Genomic DNA, 22,347 nt, shown 5'->3' with positions numbered 1-22,347 from the left:
CCTCTGCTATCTAGCTTTAGCGGGCCTCATTTTGCTGAATCTGTTTTCATAACTACGTATGTGCTTTCCTCTCATTTCACCGTCATTACATGTGGGGGGCTGCTATTTCTGTGGGGTGTTTCTCTGGAGGCAAGAGAGGTCTGTGTTTCTTCTAATAGGGGAAGTTAGTCCTTCGGCTGGCGCGAGACGTCTAGGAATCATCGTAGGCATGTTCCCCGGCTACAGCTAGTTGTGTTAGGTTCAGGATCGCGGTCAGCTCAGTTTCCATCACCCTAGAGCTTGTTTTGTTTTTTGTGCTTGTCCTTTTGTGATCCCCTGCCATTGGGATCATGACAGGGAACTGTGTGCACTGACAGGGGGTCAGTTAATGAACTGTGCGGTCACCCATGGTTACTGGACGGAGTAAGGTCCAGCATGTTTAGAGACTGCAACTTAACATCATCTGTTGGTGCCTATTGTGTTCTATGAAGTATATAATGAACTGTGCATAACCCGACGTGCTTTTCAGAAAATTATATTATCAAAAAGTTAATTTATTTTAGTTCATCAATACAAAAAGTGAGCCTCATATATTATATAAAGCCATTACAAACAAAATGATCTGTTTCAAGTGTTTATTTCTGTTAATGTTGATGATTATGGCTTACAGCCAATGATAACACACAGGGCCGCCATCAGGGCATTACAGCCGTGACTGGCGTAAGGGGCCCGGTGAGCAGAGGGGGCCCGCATCGGGCCCCCTCTTACCTGCTCACCGGGCCCCTACCGGCAGCCGCAGGCTGAACCGGGCCCTTAGCGGCGGCCGGCGCTGCAGCTGTACGCTATTGACATGCGGGCCCGCGCCCGCACGTCAATAGTTAACAGCCGCCAGCCGCAGCGTGCAGGTCGCCGGCGTCTGACGTCATTGTCAGTCGCCGGCGAGTGCACAGTGCAGCTGCGTGGAGAGATCAGGAGCGCGGCAGGTAAGTAGAACTTTTTTTTTTTCTATTAAGAGCGGAGAGCGGAGAGCGGCGATCGGGGGGGGGGGGAGGTTTGGGCAGAAGGCTGGACACAGAGGGGGCAGAAGGCAGCTGGACACGGGGGCAGAAGGCAGCTGGACACAGAGGGGGCAGAAGGCAGCTGGACACAGGGGGGCAGAAGGCAGCTGGACACAGAGGGGGCAGAAGGCAGCTGGACACGGGGGCAGAAGGCAGCTGGACACAGAGGGGGCAGAAGGCAGCTGGACACAGAGGGGGCAGAAGGCAGCTGGACACAGAGGGGGCAGAAGGCAGCTGGACACAGAGGGGGCAGAAGGCAGCTGGACACAGGGGGCAGAAGGCAGCTGGACACAGAGGGGGCAGAAGGCAGCTGGACACAGAGGGGGCAGAAGGCAGCTGGACACAGAGGGGGCAGAAGGCAGCTGGACACAGAGGGGGCAGAAGGCAGCTGGACACAGAGGGGGCAGAAGGCAGCTGGACACAGGGGGGCAGAAGGCAGCTGGACACAGGGGGGCAGAAGGCAGCTGGACACAGAGGGGGCAGAAGGCAGCTGGACACGGGGGCAGAAGGCAGCTGGACACAGAGGGGCAGAAGGCAGCTGGACACGGGGGCAGAAGGCAGCTGGACACAGGGGGGCAGAAGGCAGCTGGACACGGGGGGCAGAAGGCAGCTGGACACGGGGGGCAGAAGGCTGGACACAGGGGGGCAGAAGGCTGGACACAGAGGGGGCAGTAAAGCTGGACACAGGGGGCAGTAAAGCTGGACACGGGGCAGTAAATCTGGACACAGAGGGGGCAGTAAATCTGGACACAGAGGGGGCAGTAAATCTGGACACAGAGGGGGCAGTAAATCTGGACACAGAGGGGGCAGTAAATCTGGACACAGAGGGGGCAGTAAATCTGGACACAGAGGGGGCAGTAAATCTGGACACAGAGGGGGCAGTAAATCTGGACACAGAGGGGGCAGTAAATCTGGACACAGAGGGGGCAGTAAATCTGGACACAGAGGGGGCAGTAAATCTGGACACAGAGGGGGCAGTAAATCTGGACACAGAGGGGGCAGTAAATCTGGACACAGAGGGGGCAGTAAATCTGGACACAGAGGGGGCAGTAAATCTGGACACATGGGGGGCAGAAAGCTGGACACATGGGGGGCAGAAAGCTGGACACGGGGCAGAGTGCTGGACAGAGATGGGGCAGAGTGCTGGACAGAGATGGGGCAGAGTGCTGGACAGAGATGGGGCAGAGTGCTGGACAGAGATGGGGCAGAGTGCTGGACAGAGATGGGGCAGAGTGCTGGACAGAGATGGGGCAGAGTGCTGGGCAGAGTGCTGGACAGAGATGGGGCAGAGTGCTGGACAGAGATGGGGCAGAGTGCTGGACAGAGATGGGGCAGAGTGCTGGACAGAGATGGGGCAGAGTGCTGGACAGAGATGGGGCAGAGTGCTGGGCAGAGTGCTGGACAGAGATGGGGCAGAGTGCTGGGCAGAGATGGGGCAGAGTGCTGGACAGAGATGGGGCAGAGTGCTGGACAGAGATGGGGCAGAGTGCTGGACAGAGATGGGGCAGAGTGCTGGACAGAGATGGGGCAGAGTGCTGGACAGAGATGGGGCAGAGTGCTGGACAGAGATGGGGCAGAGTGCTGGACAGAGATGGGGCAGAGTGCTGGACAGAGATGGGGCAGAGTGCTGGACAGAGATGGTGCAGGATTGGAAACAGATGGGGCAGGTTGGATACGATGGAGACAGATGGGGCAGGATGGGGAGATCATATGGGGTAGAATGGATACTCATGAGGGCAGGATGAGAGAACATATGGCTGGAGCCTGAAATGAGACACACGGTGGCCAGGATGGCGAATATTACCATAGGGGCTAATTAAGGGATATTATTATTGCAGTGATGTATTTATTTTATTTTTTGAGTATACTGTTTTAAATGGGGGGGCGGTCCTGTTACTGTGTAGAGTGATACTATGTTGCCTTCTTCATGTGGTGTAATGTAGAAGTTGGGAAAATTAAGTAATGTGTTCTACAAGCGGAACTCGAGATAACTGTTTTATTTCCTGCAGAGACGAGTCCTGGCTGGATAAAGTGATGGCGGTCTGTGCTGGATGAAAGATGAAGGACTTCACCTAGAGGCGTCACTGGTGAGTCAGTGTTACCTATACACTTACACTATACACTGTATACTATATACAGAGGTCCTGTGTACAATGTCACCAGTGATCACTGTATTATCTATACATTATATACAGAGCTCCTGTGTGTAATGTCACCAGTGATCACTGTATTACCTGTACACAGACACTGCTTACTAATTACAGATCTCCTGTGCATAATGGCACTGATGGTGATAGTATTGTGGTTTTTTTTTGTATTACTGATCAGTATTGTAGTATTCAGTGTTTGTTGGTAATATGTGGTCTGGTCATGATGTGGAGGTAATATGCGGTCTGGTCATGGTGTAGCGGTATTTGTTCCTTGTATTTTATATTATTCGATCACTGTGGTGGTAATATGTCATCTGGTCATAGTGCTGTGGTATTTGTTCCTTGTATGTAGTATTATAGGTCATTTTAAAAATTGAAAAATAAATAAAAATATACCTAAATTGTATTGCATATTTTAACAAATATTTAGTAGGTTACAGTACAGTAGGGCCCGGCCAAAAGTGTCTACCTTGTTGTGGTGGCGGCTTAAAAAATCTTTTGGCCAAAACAAAAGCTGCCTGCTATATGTGTGATCTGGTGATGGGAACTGTTAATGTGTGATAGGTGAGAAGTGGAGATTTTCCAAGAGAGAGTGGTGGGACTGTGGACAGTTCGTGGGGTGGAGCCTGGAGGCGGGGCTGGGGTGGAGCCTGGGCGGAGTTTCAAGGGGGCCCCGAAAATTTTGCCAGTATGGGGCCCCGAAATTTCTAGTGGCAGCCCTGATAACACAAAAGTCATTATCTCAGTAAATTAGAAAACTTTATAGCACCAGCTTGAAAAATGATTTTAAAATCTGAAATGTAGGCCTACTGAAGTGTATGTTCAGTAAACGCACTTTATTCTTGGTCGGGCTCCTTTTGCATCAATTACTGCATCAATGCGGCGTGTCATGGAGGCGATCAGCCTGTGGCACTGCTGAGGGGTTATCGAAGCCCAGGTTGCTTTGATAGCAGCCTTCAGTTTGTCTGCATTGTTGGGTCTGGTGTCTCTCATCTTCCTATTGATAATACCCCTTTGATTCTCTATGGGGTTAACGTCAGGCGAGTTTGCTGCCAATCAAGCACAGTGATACTGTTGTTTGTAAACCAGGAATTGGTAGTTTTAGCAGTGTGGACAGGTGCCAAGTCCTGCTGGAGAATGAAATTTCCATTTCCAAAAAGCTTGTCGGCAGAGGGAGCATTTCCTTGTAGATGGCTGCGCTGACTTTGGTCTTGATTAAACACAGCAGATGACATGGCTCCATAAACCATCACTGATTGTGGAAACTTCACACTAGACCTTGGAAATCAAGGTCACAGTCTAGAGGAATAGTGGAGAGGCCACAATCCAAGCTGCTTGAGCAGCTTCCAACCTGCAGCGGCCAGATGTTTTAGCATAGTGGATGGGATTTCAAGAAATCCCATGCCCACTATGCGTCCACAGACACCCGCGACTCATCCTCGGAGACAGACATGTGGCACGTCTATCCAAACTGTAGCAGGTCAATTTCAATTGTAATATTTTATTTTTCTTTTTTTCAGAAATTTCAATAGAAAAAAATGTACCATATTTACTAGTATGTGTTAATGGACTTGGACTGATGTGCATTATACATAACAGTGATAATTGCATTAAAAGAAACTAGATTCTTTTGTACAAATGTTAGTTAGGACCTTAATTAGGGTTAAAATGCCCCAACTTTATCTTCTTATTTATTTTCTCATAATACTAAAGATGGATTAGAACATTTTGTATCCTTCTACCAATTCTTACCTTTCCTATCTATGTTTATATTCTTACGCCAACAACCAGGAACGCCCTTCCTTACTTTGGTTGGGCTCTTAGGCTTTTCCTTCAGAAATGCATTTACTTTCTAATCTTTGATTATTTGAAAGTGTAACCCTGTGAATGCCGCTGAAGTCTGTGGACCATAGCCAAAAATATTTCCTCAGTCACCAGTGTTGTTGATAACTAGTGGTACTCCTGAAATCTAAATATATAGCTGAGTCATTCCAGACAAAATCTACTTAGTGCCAGAGACTCTGCAAGTATTCTAGAGAAATCACAAAATAAACAAGAAAGGACCTGAGTTACAGAAACCATAACATACATGCACTGAAAAGATAAACACACAGAAGTAGATGTTATTGTAAGGATCAGTTCATGACACTATACAGCATCCACCTGAAAAGTGTTGGTTTAAGGCAGTTTTTCATTTTCTTTAAGCCAAAAGCAGGATTGGATCCAAAAACTAGGAACAGTACAAGTCTTTTCTGTGCTCAAGCTTGCCATCGTGTGTGATCTCTGACATGGAACAACCACAACCTTAGGAAAGTTTGGCTGTTCTTCACCAGTTTTAAAGCCTCCCACACACCTGTTTCACTTAATGACTGTTTCAACCTACATATGCAAATGATCATTATCCCCTGTTTAGTATAATTAGTCAGTTATACACCTGACTATAATCCTACAAAATCCCTGACTTTGTGCAAGTGTAACTGGAAGAATTGATGGTATTTTGAAGGCAAAAGATGGTCACACCAAATATTGATTTGGATTAAGGCCCCATTAAGGAGTCCGCAAGTCTCTGATCAGTTCTATCCATGGTTTTCATGTATATAAGCACATATCCATTAAAGTCTATAGTGCTATTCACATGTCTGTGGTTTTTTGCAGACCGCTTGTCCGCAGAAAAATCAAGATGTCCGTTTTTGATCAAAGTCGAGCATCAAAATTGCACATAAAAATGCATGGGTCTGTGAAAATCACAAATAGAACAAAAATGGCATCCGTGTACAATGTGATCGGGCCATAGTTTTTTTTATTTCTAAATTGAACAATCACTGCTAAAATGATGGTAAAAAGAGAAACACTGACTGAAAATTGATGAACAACGGTCCATGTTTATGCATACGAGAAAAATCATTGACGTCTGAATGCCTTAGATTTCTCTTTTGTTCATTCACTTTGCTTGTAAAGGGGTGGACCGGCACCTAAAATGTATTTTCGCCCTGATCCTGGGTGATGGACGCTGTGGGAGAGGTGAGTAAAGCGCCAGCTCTCTGCTTCTATCTCCACCAACTTAGCTTCTAATTGAAAGATGTCATCAGGGGTCGGAGATAAAAGTGAAGATGATTCATTTGAGGGCGGTGCTATAAGTTACAAGACGGCGCTGGTATCACTTACTGCTTCTATCTCCACCTCTTGACATCATCTTTCACAGAAGCTATGGCGTCATCTGGGAGCCAGCATGGCACTCACCTCTCCCACAGTGTCCAACATCCAGGCCACAATGTATCCAGAGGGCGGCTATGCAAAAAACTAGTGAGTAACTGAAGCGCTCACCCCTGTGATGTCCTGTTCTAGGAGGGGTGATGGACGCTGCAAGGAGTGAGTGCAGCACCAGCTTCCTGTGACATCATGTTTGCCACTCCTCTCAAATGAATCGTCACAGGAAGTACAGTTAAAGCGCACATTTTGGAATTAACTAGATGGGGAAAAGTGTAGGGTATTGTGTAATAAAGCAAGTTACAAAAGAGGCTAGGGCGTAAGGATAGATATTTAAAAAATACATTTTAGGTGCTGGACCATCCCTTTAATTAATCGATAAAAATATATTAACACTTCTGGTTTTGAAAGCATTCTTACTTTGCACACATGCATGCTTCTCAACATTGCCATTTGCAACACCATGAAGGAAAAGTCATGAAATAATGAAAATCACAAGATCGATAGACATCTCAATTTACTCAGCATAGAGTATGAGCACTATGTGCAGAAATCCCGCACTTACAGCCTTGGCTGCTATCATTAAGATTATTAATTATAGTCGTCTGAGGAATATTCTGCAGCGCAGAATGCACTTGGGTACAAATCATTAAGATCCACAGCTGGCAGCTCCTTTCCCATTGCCGACCAATGACTTCCTCAATTTGCGCAACAGGAGCCTGTGAAGCCACGCAGCCGCTCATAGAAGCACGAGCAAGATGCGGCCTGGCATTGTCTTGTTGAAAAATGACACCTTGGACAATGATAAAATGGCCGTACCACTAGTTACACCACCAAATGTAACTCTGAGCTGTTCGTTTTGTTTGGAATAAAGACTTGAGGGGTCCGGCCACCTTGCACCATAGTCCTGTGCATAGGACCGGTGTGACGTTCCCTCAGTGTGATTTTCATGGCGGTGCCCATTCTGGATTTACATTGTAGATAGGCGTTTCGCAGTTATATCAGGACTGTTGGAATGAAATGGCTCTTTATGAAATAACATGCTTACCCTAAAGGAGTTTTCCCAAGAACAAAAGTTCATTTTAATCAATAGACCTCGGAATAATAATAATTTCCACAATTGGATGTGTTTAATAAATAATGTTCCTGTGCTGAGATAATCTTATAAATGTGTCCCTGCTGTATACTGTGTAATGGCTGTGTCTGACGGTGCAGGAACATGGTCTGATCATATCACAGCTCCTGGGCAGGAGGGAAAGCAAAAGAGTATACAGACATTGGGACAGAAGTAGCGGTCGATCCAATAACTGAGAATATTACACCCACAGATGGGCTGAAATAGTAATAATTAAAAGGTTGTACAAAATGTGCAAATACAAGAGGACCACTATTTAATACATGAATGGCAGACCATTCGGTGTAAGAGTGAAAAAAGGAACCTATAGTATGGAAATCGAGAATACGATAAAACCTTACATGGGTGTATAAAGAATACCCAGGTAAAAAATAAAAAATAAATAAAGATAAATATAAAAAGCCAAGGAAAGGTACAATGAACTAAAATGCCTTTATTACATAAATATATATTTTATACAGGGCAACAATAGGCAACCACAAAAAGTGTGCCTGTAACTGGAGCACAGAATAATAAAAATATAGCAGCAAAAGATAGCAGCAATATAGTAACGGACACAGAGAGGGCTAAAATATACAAAAAATATATAAAAATAAGGAGCAATATATATATGTATACTATGTATATAGATGGCAATACTGGTATAATATCCGTATGTGGAAAAAATGGCCGTATAATAGAGGATGGGCACTGAGTAAGCTAAATGAGGGCTATATAAAAAAATAATAATAAATAAATTATTATATAAAAATATATATATGAATAAATGTGTAAATAAAGAACACAGCGTGTAAAGTGTCCACAATGGAAAAAAGGTGCAAATAAACGTGCAGTATAAAACAAATCCAACTAGAAGTACAAAAGGACTACTGAGTGATAAAACACCAGTAATCACACAACGTGTAGGAGTGGTGAAAAAGTGGGCCCAAGATCACAGAAGCTGCTCAGTGTAGGACACAGTCCGAAACGCGCGTCGGGGTGCGCTGTACCTGGAGGACCGGACACTTAGTTGGCTGAGGTAATTATCTTTTGTAGCCGTATGGTCGTTTCTACATTGAGCAGCTTCTGTGATCTTGGGCCCACTTTTTCACCACTCCTACACGTTGTGTGATTACTGGTGTTTTATCACTCAGTAGTCCTTTTGTACTTCTAGTTGGATTTGTTTTATACTGCACGTTTATTTGCACCTTTTTTCCATTGTGGACACTTTACACGCTGTGTTCTTTATTTACACATTTATTCATATATATATTTTTATATAAAAATTTATTTATTATTATTTTTTTATATAGCCCTCATTTAGCTTGCTCAGTGCCCATCCTCTATTATACGGCCATTTTTTCCACATACGGATATTATACCAGTATTGCCATCTATATACATAGTATACATATATATATATTGCTCCTTATTTTTATATATTTTTTGTATATTTTAGCCCTCTCTGTGTCCGTTACTATATTGCTGCTATCTTTTGCTGCTATATTTTTATTATTCTGTCCTCCAGTTACAGGCACACTTTTTGTGGTTGCCTATTGTTGCCCTGTATAAAATATATATTTATGTAATAAAGGCATTTTAGTTCATTGTACCTTTCCTTGGCTTTTTATATTTATCTTTATATATTTTTTATTTATTTTTTATTATTTTTTATTTTTTACCTGGGTATTCTTTATACACCCATGTAAGGTTTTATCGTATTCTCGATTTCCATACTATAGGTTCCTTTTTTCAGTATACAGACATTACAGCATGGGATCACAGCTGATTCTTTCTGTGAGGTAAAACATTTCACTGCCCGATTTTTAAACAATGTTTTACTTAAAAAATAAATATTTAATAATCTGCTGCTATTCCATGCTGTAATGTCTGTATACTTTAAATCTGGTGCAAGTAATTTTTTATTCCTGGTTTTAGACACTTTTTTCGCCTCATCCAACGAGATGTGGCCCTTCTAGATAGAAAGGGGGCATGACCTAGTGGAAATGAGCATGGTCTGAATACAAACACTGTTCGCCGAAAAGAAACGTGACAAAATTTTACTGCAAATTTGTGGAACAAAGTAAGAAAAGCAATTAGGTTGTGTAAAGTTAAACTAGTCTTCAAATGTGCCAAACTTATCAAAGTGGTTCATGCTGTTTGATAAATTTGATGCATCTTTAGACTGAATACTGCACCATCTGAGAATCAGACTGTTGATAAATATGCCCCAATGTGTCATCCGCATGATCACAGCTTCATTGTGATGGAGTTTTTCCACCATTTCTTAAGTTTACATACAGCCCCGAAGTGGTGAAAAAGTTAATTAAGAGTATATATGCACATATGCTCCTCCATCTCGCTGGCCGTGTCCCCCGACAGTCTCCTTTCCTTTTCTTCCAGTGCGGCCTGCTGTGCTTGACAGCCGCAGCCTGATTGGCTGTCGCAGTCACATGCCAACTACTCCGGAAGGAAAGTAAAGAAGACCAGCAGGAAACATGGCCAACGGATGCAAGAGCATCTGGTGAGAGATAGTATATATTTATTTTTTTTACAGTGGGGCCATATGTAAACTTAAAAGGGGCGAAAACCCACTTTTGAAGGCATTCTCATTCTGACATAGGCGAGGCACCAGCAGTTATATCCCCACAAATTAGGAAATGATAACTTATAATAGTGAAAGACGACTGAGGGGCGATCTAATAACCATGTATAAGTATATAAGGGGACGATACAAATATCTCTCCGAGGATCTGTTTATACCAAGGAAGGTGACGGTCACAAGGGGGCATTCTTTGCGTCTGGAGGAGAGAAGGTTTTTCCGCCAACGTAGAAGAGGATTCTTTACTGTTAGGGCAGTGAGAATCTGGAATTGCTTGCCTGAGGAGGTGGTGATGGCGAACTCAGTCGAGGGGTTCAAGAGAGGCCTGGATGTCTTCCTGGAGCAGAACAATATTGTATCATACAGTTATTAGGTTCTGTAGAAGGATGTAGATCTGGGGATTTATTATGATGGAATATAGGCTGAACTGGATGGACAAATGTCTTTTTTCGGCCTTACTAACTATGTTACTATGAAATGCCATTACTTGTAAATGTAAATCCCTAAAACTCACATATTGAACTTATCATATTTATGTAGCGGATAATTAAAATTTTCCTTTTTTTTTTTTTAAATCTCCGATTTTTGTACTAAGACACTGTTAATCTGTTGAACAAAAAAAAACTACTTTTTTTTTTACAGTAAACATATATTTTTGTATATAATACACATATAGACAGTAGTTTAAGAGACTCTTCTTGACAGCATGCCGGTGGTACTATCTGGATAGACCGAATCTATCCCAATGCACAGCCGATTTAGAAGATAGGGGTAGGTGCAGGTCCAGCTCGCAGTTAAAGCTGGCTGCTACAGTACTGTTGACCATGAATACTAGAAGTCTTGATGGTGCCCTCGTTAAGAATATTTATAAAAGTGCTTTTCCAGCTGCTCCATACACGGAATGCAAATACTGTACAGGTAACAAGCAGGTAAATTCCAGGTTTTGTCAAACATCACTCTCAACCTGCTTGCTGTGTATGCTACAGTCCGTCTGTTCCATCTGTTCACAGTCCATGCTGACCTCACTAGTGTCCATACTGCAGTCTGAGATACTATCTGAGTGGTCCATTTGTTCAAACCTCGTGGCCTGCTGAGGATCGCAGCTTCCCTCTGCAGATATTAACAATTGTCCTTCTAAAGGCATCAGGTTGTCTCCTCCAGCACACAGGACTGACTCTTTAGCTTGCCGGATACAATTCAGCCACTGTTGCTTATTGAAAGTGTCATTTGCTTGAAAAGAATGAGACTGGGCTTGGGGTCCGTTCTTGTAACCTACTCTGAAAAAGTTTTTAACTGCAAATAGAAACGAGAGAAAACTATAAATATGCAGTTTTTACTTTAAAATTATAATCATGCAAATTTACGAAACAACCAGATCTAGTACTGCACGGAACGGCGATACTATTTCTAAATAATAGTGTTTTCTATGTATGTTCTTGCAGAATTCCACTATGTGAAATTAATTATTATAAAACAATGCGTGGTGTGTGTCTGGTGTTGCTGCATAGCCCCATTCACTTGAATTGGGCTGAGCTTCAATTTGAGCCACAGCACACATAAACAAAAGGTGGTGCCATGCCTAATAAAAGCCAAAAAGTTTGCGATGCTCCTGTAAATGGAGGTTAAAGTAGTTGAACCCACGCTGATCATAGACTATGGTAACCTAGGGATCCTGAAACTCCCAAATCAGTGTTAAAACCATATCCATTTTAAAGAACCTGTTAGCAAAATGTTACTTAGCATTTCAAAAACAAAATAAACAAGAGCCCAACATTAAAATCCAGCTTACTCTAAACTCTCACTAGAAGGCTTTATTAAATTGGACACAATGAAGCCAGACTCACTTCTCTCATTGTTGGTAAAGGCTCCACGTAACGATCCGGCCACGCGGACCTCTCCATCTTGCAAGTCTTCCACTACAAGATCCTTTACAGGAATTGGTTGTCGATAGAGCTGATAGTAAACTTTGTCATTTTGCATTATAGTTCTTGTAATAACCAGGACTTCTTGAAAGAGGAACACATGAAATTTCTGAGAAAGAAACAACGGTGGTAAGTAACAGATAATCTTATGTGTCATTTCTTTTTTTTTTTATCTTCTAAATCAGGGGTCCCCAACCTGTAGCTCGGGAGCCACATGTGGCTCGTGGTCCCATGAACTATGGCTCGCAGCTGTCTACCAGCTTGGTGCGTTAACTCCAGATTTAGTAAACTGGTATGAAGAGCACATCTCAAAATGATGAACTTTGTGAGTAGCCCTACACAGAAGAGCAGATTTGGATCCACTTCTACTGGTCTTGGGGGTTTAAAGATAATTTAAGTATGGTATGCTGGAGACAGGATGATACTACCGGTCAGAGGAGGTGCTTGAAGATAGATGTGACTGTGTTGGGAGTGCGTGATGGGAGAATGCTGAATGTGGTGGGGTGTGTTTGGAACCCCTGGATCTTGTTATACTGCTTCGGGGAACTTTGGTTATCATTATACCCATAATGGGGGCTTTGGTTGCCATTACTGTGAGGTGGACCGTAGCTTGATGTGGCTCGTTACCCTCTTGCAAAGCTGAATGTGGCTCTCAAGGTCAGAAAGGTTGGGGACCACTGTTCTAAGTGAATCTGTTAGTGAAATATGAACCAAACATTACCCCATATGCATTAGATTAAACCTGATGATATTTTACTGGGACCAGACAACAACCTGATGTGTTGAGCTGGCCATGAACATTATTAGATAGCCATCAACAGAATGATGCTACAACCCGCAGACATCTTGGCCTTCTTTTCCATACACAAGAGTGTTTGCTCGTCTGAGTGCTCATGCGTTTGCTTATGAGAAAGCCACAGATGGACATCTCTTTCGGTGGCTTATTTATCTGCAGTCCAAAATTGGACATGCCCGATCAACATCTCCCTCAATGATCAATTGGCTGGCACCCCCATACACATGTCGTCAGAACCCATCGATATAAGCCGACATTAGTCTGTGTATAGTGGCTTTTAGAGAACCTCATTGATCACTCCAAACAAATTATATTGGGAGAGGTAAGAGTTGGGCAGTCGGAATTTCAATGCTTAATCCTTTTGTTTTCAGAGGAGTCTGCGAGCAGCTTTCTCCAATCTCCCTGTATAAAAGAACATCGAGGCTCGGCCGAATCGAGAGTCCATGTGATCATGTTGACGGCTATCGCATGATGTATCTGGCCAGCTTAAGATATGATGGATGTTAAATATCATTAAATATTCCCATTAAAGAGTAAAGCGAGTTTAAATCTATACAATTGCACTGGAAAATAATGAAATTATGAATCAAGAGGAGAAAAAAAGAATATGCAGCCTAAGATACATTGAAGAAACTGTAAAGGAGAAAATAAATGTAAGTTTTCTTTTAAAACCTGCACTGGGTCCGAAATTTCACCTAAGCTTTGGAGGGCGGTATAGTATTTATCTGTACTGAACTATGAGGATTATATCTGCAGCTGGAGAATGAGCTCCTTCCAACATGCAGAACACATCATTAAGAGGGAAATTGGATCCTACAAGATACATGGAGCTCTTTCATCTGTGAGTGACACATGGCTCCGAATATAATGGATAGGTTACATAAAACAATGGCAGCTGGGGTGAAGTAAGAGATGTAAGAACCTCACTCGCCAATAATCATGTAATCAGTACAAATAACAAAATGATCACATTTGAAGAGCTGCAGCTACAAACATCAAAGTGCTTCAGTTCTGGTTGATGTCAAATCCTTTACTGTTGTTGAAAGGCTGTGGGGAAGGGACAGGGGTGGGGGGTTTTGGAAAGCTTAATGAGTGCTATACAAGAACAGAAAGGATTTGACTTTACATGACTTGATCTGAGAATATCGCATAAAAGTGCAGCAGAGTTTAAAAAAAAAAAAGCCCTGTGACCTTCATCTGTCAATCATGACAATTTACCATGAACATTTTACAGGATATAAGGAGATCAGAAAGATCACATAAATTATCATCTTTTTACAAAAACAATACCCCATTTCATTAAACACTATCTTGATAAGGTGTGAAATCTAGCCCAAAATAAAGGTCTACAAATACTTTTATAGTTTTAAAGGGAGTCTGTCAACCCCAAAACTTAAATCACTTATACAGTAATATAGGGGGCTTAGTTACTATAAGAAATCATACCTGTACAGTGGATTTGTTAGTCTAAGGGTACCGTCACACTATAACATTTTGATCGCTACGACGGTACGATTCGTGACGTTCCAGCGATATCGTTACGATATCGCTGTGTCTGACACGCAGCAGCGATCAGGGATCCTGCTGAGAATCGTACGTCGTAGCAGATCGTTTAGAACTTTCTTTCATCGCTGGATCTCCCGCTGTCATCGCTAGATCGGTGTGTGTGACACCGATCTAGCGATCTAGCGATGCGATCCAGCGATGCGTTCGCTTGTAACCAGGGTAAACATCGGGTAACTAAGCGCAGGACCGCGCTTAGTTACCCGATGTTTACCCTGGTTACAAGCGTTAAACTAAAAAAAAAAAAACAGCACATACTTACATTCTGGTGTCCGTCAGGTCCCTTGCCGTCTCTGCTTCCCGCACTGTGACTGCCGGCCGTAAAGTGAAAGTGAAAGCACAGCGGCTGTGCTTTCACTTTCACTTTACGGCCGGCAGTCACTGAGTGCGGGAAGCCGACTGCAAGGGACCTGACGGACACCAGATGTAAGTATGTGCTGTTTGTTTTTTTTTAGCTTAACGCTTGTAACCAGGGTAAACATCGGGTAACTAAGCGCGGTCCTGCGCTTAGTTACCCGATGTTTACCCTGGTTACCCAGGGACCTCGGCATTGTTGGTCGCTGGAGAGCGGTCTGTGTGACAGCTCCCCACCGACCACACTACGATTTACCTACGATCACGGCCAGGTCATATCGCTGGTCGTGATCGTAGGTAAATCGTATAGTGTGACGGTACCCTTACGTAAAAAAAAGCCTAATACATATGCAAATAAAGTATGGCCAAGGACTCTGTGTTCCAACCCCTTAATTAGCATTCCCTTAACATGACTGACAAGGCTCACTTACCCAGTGTGAGTGCTGCCTAAATTGAATCCCCGACTGTGCACATTCGCACTGACACTGCAGGTTGCCGTACATGCGCTCACACATTCGCACTGACACTGCAGGTTACCGTACATGCGCTCACACACAGTTATACCCCTCTCCTGTCTGCAGTGGTCATCCGCTACTTTGTAATCTTGTGTGCAGCGAGCAGCTGCTGCAGACAAGAAAGAGGGATCAGAGCGTACGATTTACACTGTGTACCCATACTGTGAGCCTTTGTTCATCTTACATGTGGATTTACCTGAGCCTTTCTAGCATTTTTAATGACAAATAGAGATGTCCTTGCAATCAAAAGTATCAGAGATGAGCAATTTGATTTGCGCTGCCACAGTCCACTGTCCAGTCTGGTCCTCCATTTTAGACGATCTTTAATTCTTTACCCAGCATCGTGGTGGCATCTATTGTGCCACGACATCATGGTACCCAGGGCTTAGTAAGTGCCAGCGGCTGTCACGATGTGACCGTAGGAAAAATCGGGGATGGGAGGATCCTGTACTGTCCCGTAATCTATGGATGCCCTAGTCTATCCCTAACCCCAGGGTTACCCCAGAAGGTGGAGATGCCTGGGTCTCGTACCTGTCTGTGCTCCTACAAAATCCTACGCAGTTCTTGCCCTCCCCCCAGAGAGGAAAGGGGTAGGAGGAAAAGGGTAACACTGGCTAGACTGACAGGGGACAACCAAGGTTCAATCAACCAACAGACACACAGGATAAAATACAACGGGAAAATAGATACACAATAAAAAGGCAGAAAAGCAACACAAAAGAATGCCAGAAGGGGAAGGTAGAGGTATTCACAAACGCATGCAACAATTTCAAGACTCTCCAAAACACTTTCTACAATGAAACCAGGGACAGAATGAAGATTCTATTGCTCTCATGGAGGGAAGCCAGAAATGGTTTCTATAATGGAAAGGTGTGGTTCCAGTAAGCAGCACAGCCAAAAGACCACTCTAAACCCTTTCCATGCCACAAGAAAACTGTTAACTCATTAATGGCTGTGTATATTTAAAGAGGACCCGTGCTCACCTAATCGCCGATTTTCTAATCTCAGATGTACCACAGATCCCAACAGAATGCTGTACATTCATGACAACGGCACCCAGGTTGCCGTGTCGGCGATACTAGGTGCAAAAGTGAATTCCAGATGTCACGGAGGATTGGACTGAATTATTGATCCGGGAAGCTAGAATCTAACTGCTCATCTTTATTCAAAACCCTTACTCAATCTGTAAATGTTATTAAGATCCTTTGGGATTTGCCAGTAAATCTCTAAACATGGGTTCAGTACTGCTATCATGGCTCCATCAGCTATGCTATGCTTGATAAAGACCCATGTGGGTTGAAACGTTGCACTTTGGCAAATAAAGGAATCCGTTTTTGAACACTTTCACCTGGATTGGATGCTGTCCTTCATTGTTTACTTGGTATGTACACTTTCCATGGGGGTCCAGTGGAACTAGGACGTGCATCCACATAGTTAATGTGCTTTCGGCCGTTTGCTTTTTTTTGTGGCTCCATCAGCTATGTCTGATCTATTTTCAAACAAGTACCCTCTAATCTGTAAGAACCATGTTTAGTTATGATGCACTCCTTTACGCTTTCTTTGTGGTTCTTTTACTTTTGATATTAAGCTCAGCACTGCAGACTGCGCTACTCTCAACATCATAAATTCTGTAAACCCTGATAAAACCATAAAAAGACTCCATTAAAATGAACTAAAAGCAGTGTCAGGTTTGATACAGGATAAGTGTCACATTGACTGACTGAATTACTTACCGCTCCTCTGTTGTTCTTCAGCTCCCCATGACACGACAGAGCACGAGAGTTATCAATTAGTGGATCCCTCTGACAATCCTCAAGATAAATCAGCCTCTCCTTGTAATAGTGACATTCAGACTCTCCCGTTTTTACGTTAATTTCTGTTACAATCCCCTGAACTATATTAATCTGCCAGAAAATAAGGGACAGTATTAGAACAGACTCCATCCGCCTACATACTGCACATATAAAATTCATAGAACAAAGAATGAACCATTACAGTGGTGTCATCACAGCGTGAAATAACCATTGAAATATCCCCAAAATAGAAGAGAAGTTGCTAAATTATTTAACCTCTCATATATTTTCCCTGTCCTGTATTAAAACTTTCCGTGACAGTCTGTAAGATAAGCAATCAACTATCCTGACAGCTAAGGGTTTGCAGAAATGGTCATGTGGGGTCTTTCTGGATGACGTCAGCTTTTTTTTTTTTATTGAGGGAAACGCACATATAATACCGCTGATGGTGACATACTTGGAAGAGACTCTTTCCAGGTATAAATATGCCTGGATTGTTTAATAAACTTCTGTCCAGATACAACTTCGCAGCATATTTATCTTAGCAGGATTGTGTTATACCATGCAGACCTTTCACGGGAAGGGCAGAGGATGCCGACCTGCATTTATTAGGAGCTGGGATTAATTATCTTAGTTTCTATGTTTATGTGATGTCTTTATGCTTTTAGACGGTCAGATTATTATTATTATTATACATTTTTATAGCGCCATTTATTCCATGGCGCTTTACATGTGAACGGATGTAGCAGAAAGGATGTGATCATGTAACAGATAATTATAGTTTATATATTTGCACTTTGAGAGATGTTAAATTGCCAATTTGCTAAAAAACAAATATATAAATATCAATGCGATAGAGGTCCGACTCAGAATTAGAGCAGAAAATGAGTGCATGGATCAATTCCCACTCTGGTGGACCTGGCTTGTTGAAGACTAGTCGTGATCAGCTGATCTTTTGAAGCTTGGGTTATCTAGTTGGGAAAACCACTTTAAATACATTTTTTGCAAGAAAAAAACCCAAAACATTACCATAAATGTTAAATATTGAATAAAGTAGTCCCTTTTTAAAGGTTTTTACGATACAATCTGACAGCCTCATAATGTATGGTCCGAGACCCTGATTTGAGCCATGTTTCGCTTAGTTTACTGGTTGCAACAATTGTGAAAGAATCACAGTTTTCTCTATTGCAGATCCAGCAGAGCTCTGAATGCTGAGCTGTGTATAATAACCCCGACCACTGATTGGCAGCTTCCTGTGTACAATGTAGAGTGACAGAAAGCTGGTAATCAGAGGGTTGGACCATAAGGTACGAGACACCTATTCCTGTAGTGATAATCTCCTGCTGATAAAACACTGATTTTATTGAAATGGCAAAACACAGCCCAGTAAGTGACACATCACTGTAATCAGGTTCTCAGGCCCTACATTATGCTGCTCTCACATTACATAGCAAAAACCTGCTGTCTGATTCCCTTTAAAATGGCAGATAACTTGCTTTGCGCACCAGTGTTGTTCCAGCAATATCAGCGCTGGGGCTCTTGGGACTCATGTGACGTTGTTGTATCACGTGACCCCTGCTGCCAATCAGCGGCCGCTATTGTGCTGCTGAACACTTGCAGCCTACTAGCCGCCGCTGATTGGCTGCAGGGCTCACTTGGCATAACAATGTCATGCAAACTCCGGGAGACTCGGCACTAACAACGCTGGAATGGTACAGTAGGTGGGTATTTTATTTTTTACAAGGTGGGCAACTTACTGTAATTTAAAAAGGGGTTGTGCATAGTAGTTGACAACCCTTTTAAGTTTTACATAAAGAAGTCTATTGGAAAATAAGATTTAATTGCCAGAATACAAATTGTAAAAAAAAAAAAAATCCCCTAAAACTATGTACAGAATTATGCAATTACATAAGACCAGAAATTGACTGTCTTTGAGATCTCACGAGACCAAAATAAATGTTACTTACGGCTTCTTCCAAATGCTGCTGGTCCGGATGATCATTTGGCGTATGTCGGAGTATTTCCTTCAGTAGCAAGTGGTATTTCACTAGCCGACTCCTAGGGATGTCTAAGAAATTCCATAAGTCTAATTTGCGGCTAAAGGGGGACTCTAGACAGCGTTGTAGAAAGTCCTGAACTCGATGGTCCTGTTTCTTGTGGTCCAGGAGAGCTTTGGCTGCCACTTGATTACTGCAGTAGCTGTCGTAGGAGTTTAGGCAGGGCAGCTGCAAGGTGGGAGAAGAAGTGTACTAATAAATGACATCGTATAGCATAGTCATAAATGACAAATATACTGGCTGGTTTGCCGTAAAGATGTATACTTAATAAAATTAATAAATGTCCTTTTAACCAGGGTCCCTGAGATTAGGTTTAGGGGAAAAAATCTTAAATTTTTCACAACTAAATAACTTGTGACGTTCTATGAAAAATGCCATGCTCTATGTAGAGACAACGTCCTGAGCTCGGAGACAAGGTGCTCAGGTTCTGAATTGGGAGTGTATGGAAATGGTTAACTCTGCACTAAATACTTAAACACTCATAACTGCTTCCCATAAAGAATGTTAGGTCCAATTTATAAACTTCAAGAAACCCTTTCAGATGTGATGAGGGTCATGGAGATCAAAGAGAAACTCTACCGGCAAGTCCTTCAAGAATAAGGTTAATGGTAATTTTCAGGCTTCTTTGTCTTTCTTCTGTCCTGATGATAATACCCCTGACATGTTTCATCAGTGACAGACTGTAAACACAATGTCAGAGAGACGGAATCAAAGGGCAGTCAGTCCCTCCCATCCTTTCACAAAGCCGGCCTGACAACCTATTGAGTCCTAACAAATGAGCTAAAATAACTCCTGGTAAGTCAGACACAGTTTTGTGCACACATTCACTGCAACACAAGGCCTGACTACAATCCTTTCTTAGAGTTCAACATGGAGGTGTATGTGTGCGAGTCTCTGTCACGCTTGGCTGGGGCTTTATCTAGTATGGTCTTACTTTATACCCATGTAAATAAATGCATAATACGATTTGAAAAACCGGGGAGCGCCATGGGAATGTTATCCAGGACTCGATGAGAACTTTTCCAAGTACTGATTCCCTGCAACCGGTCCTGATCTAGTGCTGTGATTTAGCTCACCAATGCCTCAGCAGATTAAGTCACTACTCTAAAGCCCCCGTCACACACAGCGAGATCGCTAGCGAGATCGCTGCTGAGTCACAAGTTTTGTGACGCAACAGCGACCTCAGTAACGATCTCGCTATGTGTGACACGTAGCAGCGACCAGGCTCCTGCTGTGAGATCGCTGGTCGTGTCGGAATGGCCTGGACCTTTTTTTGATCGTTGAGGTCCCGCTGGGTAGCACACATCGCTGTGTTTGATACCTTACCAACGATCTCGTTGACAGGACGTCCCATTGAATCGTCATGAAATAGCATCGTTGTACAGGTCGCTACAGTTCGCCGCATCGCTGCTGCGTCGTTGGGGAGATCGCACTGTGTGACATCTCACCAGCGACCACATAGCGACGCAGCAACGATCCCTGACAGGTCGTATCGTTGTCGGGATCGCTTAAGCGTCACTATGTGTGACGGGGCCTTAAGTTAGATGAAATACCACGCCTGCCAAACCATGAAGGTAACTTTTAACAAAGTTTTCTTAATGGTCGTCTTGTGAAAACGAATGAAAATAATATAGACGAGCATATGGATCAGTTAGTTAATGAGCCCCTAAATGCTGCTGTCTCTAACACTGAGAGAAGATAGTAAAAAAAAAAAAAAAAAAGAAATCCAGTCTGGTGTAACGTGATAGATCGGCTTATTTAAAGGGAATCTGTCACCCCAAAATTCGCCACCGGCATCAGGGGTCATTATCTACAGTATTGTGTAATGCTGTAGATAAGCCCCCGATGTAACCTGAAAGATAAAAAAAGCAAGTTAGATTATACTCACCCAGGGGCGGTCCCGGTTCGGGTCTGATGGGCGTCCGGGGCCTCCCATCTTCATACAATGACATCCTCTTCTTTGCTTCCTGCCGTGGCTCCTGCGCAGGCGTACTGAATTGCCCTGTTGAGAGCAGAGCAAAGTACTGCAGTGCGCAGGCGTCGGGCCTCTCTGACCTTTCCCGGCACCTGCGCACTGCAGTTCTTTGCTCTGCCCTCAACAGGGCAGACAAAGTACGCCTGCGCCGGAGCCGCACCGTGAAGACAAGAAGAGGACGTCATCGTAAGAAGATGGGAGGCCCCGGACGCCCATCAGACCCGAACCGGGACCGCCCCTGGGTGAGTATAATCTAACTTGTTTTTCTGATCTTTCAGGTTACATCGGGGGCTTATTTACAGCATTACAGAATACTGTAGATATGCCCCTGATGCCGGTGGCCGCAGCTTATAGGCGAATTTTGGGGTGACAGATTCCCTTTAAAAAAAAAAATTATTTTTACCAAGTAAAAACAACGCGTTTCAGCTTTAAAAAAAAAAAAAGCCTTCATCGGGTAAAATATACATCCATACTGAAACAATAACCATGTCTTTATAAACCTTTTTTACAAATGGAAAGGGAGGGGTGTTTGTTACTAGCACCTATCCTTCACTTAATTTGCAAGAGAAGATAGGGGAGAGCAGAGAGAACGATCAGGAGCTCCAAGGGATTTGTATTTCTTTTGTAGATCACTCGGCTAGATAAAGAATTTCCCTCAGTATTAGCAAATTGTCTCTTCAGAGAGGAAGAGGACTAGAACTCTAGTGCCACCTATTGGAAGTAGCAATCCTAACAGTCAATGTCGACCCTTTAACGAGCCTTGTCACATGACTTAGGATAATGGCCAAACCAGAATCTCAATTTGCAGACACTGTGTTTCGGGGTACTGCCCCTCGTCAGTGCAAAGTGGAGATCTGGTTTGGCTGATTGAGAGGGGTCTGACCGGGATCCAAGAAGTATCGTTTCTCCTTGCGGAGAGTGACATGATAAGCATGTCGAGGTGAGGAGACTTAAAGCCGCAATGCTCCTCTGGGAAATATGCAAATTGTCTCTTCAGAGAGGAAGAGGATTAGAAGTCTAGTGCCACCTTTAGAAAGCAGTGATCCTAAAAGTCAATATCGACTTTTTAACGAGCCTTGCAATATGACAATAAGCCATACCAGATTGTCAATTTGAAGACAGTGTCTTGCGGTGTTTTTTGTTAAGAATGCCCATTCACCATGATCTGTCCAAGTAAAGACAGCTTTACTTATCACTGATTATATAAAGGGATATAATCTCCTACACAAGTGCTTCAAGGGAATATCCCAATCTACACCAAA

The 22,347-nt window shown here is 43.2% G+C and overlaps 1 protein-coding gene and 1 long non-coding RNA gene across 6 annotated transcripts in view; one reads left to right on the top strand and one right to left on the bottom strand.

The window, feature by feature from the left end:
* LOC138647589 (uncharacterized) overlaps positions 1-22,347 on the top strand; it is a 117,687-nt gene that overhangs the window by 69,837 nt on the left and 25,503 nt on the right. Inside the window, exons 3-5 of one of the 3 annotated variants that reach the window (XR_011315004.1) lie at positions 12,096-12,161; positions 13,200-13,481; positions 16,280-16,607. This is a non-coding gene — a long non-coding RNA (uncharacterized lncRNA). Of the gene's footprint in view, positions 1-12,095; positions 12,162-13,199; positions 13,482-16,268; positions 16,608-22,347 lie in introns of those variants that run through there. The other 2 variants (XR_011315002.1, XR_011315003.1) reach the window with 2 other exon arrangements.
* Positions 10,958-22,347, bottom strand: part of ARHGEF3 (Rho guanine nucleotide exchange factor 3) — a 289,077-nt gene continuing 277,687 nt past the window's right edge. For all 3 annotated transcript variants that reach the window (XM_069736683.1, XM_069736684.1, XM_069736685.1), the window contains 4 exons: positions 19,021-19,278; positions 16,994-17,164; positions 11,955-12,141; positions 10,958-11,403 (listed from right to left, as the gene is read on the bottom strand). In XM_069736683.1, the coding sequence (XP_069592784.1) occupies positions 11,057-11,403; positions 11,955-12,141; positions 16,994-17,164; positions 19,021-19,278 (963 nt within the window). In that variant the 3' untranslated portion in view covers positions 10,958-11,056. The remainder of the gene's footprint in view (positions 11,404-11,954; positions 12,142-16,993; positions 17,165-19,020; positions 19,279-22,347) is intronic.

Source organism: Ranitomeya imitator, chromosome 8 (genome assembly GCF_032444005.1).
Source record: "Ranitomeya imitator isolate aRanImi1 chromosome 8, aRanImi1.pri, whole genome shotgun sequence".
NCBI classification, from domain to species: domain Eukaryota; kingdom Metazoa; phylum Chordata; class Amphibia; order Anura; family Dendrobatidae; genus Ranitomeya; species Ranitomeya imitator.
Note: the sequence above shows the minus strand (reverse complement) of the source record. Positions and strands in the feature narration are given on the sequence as shown.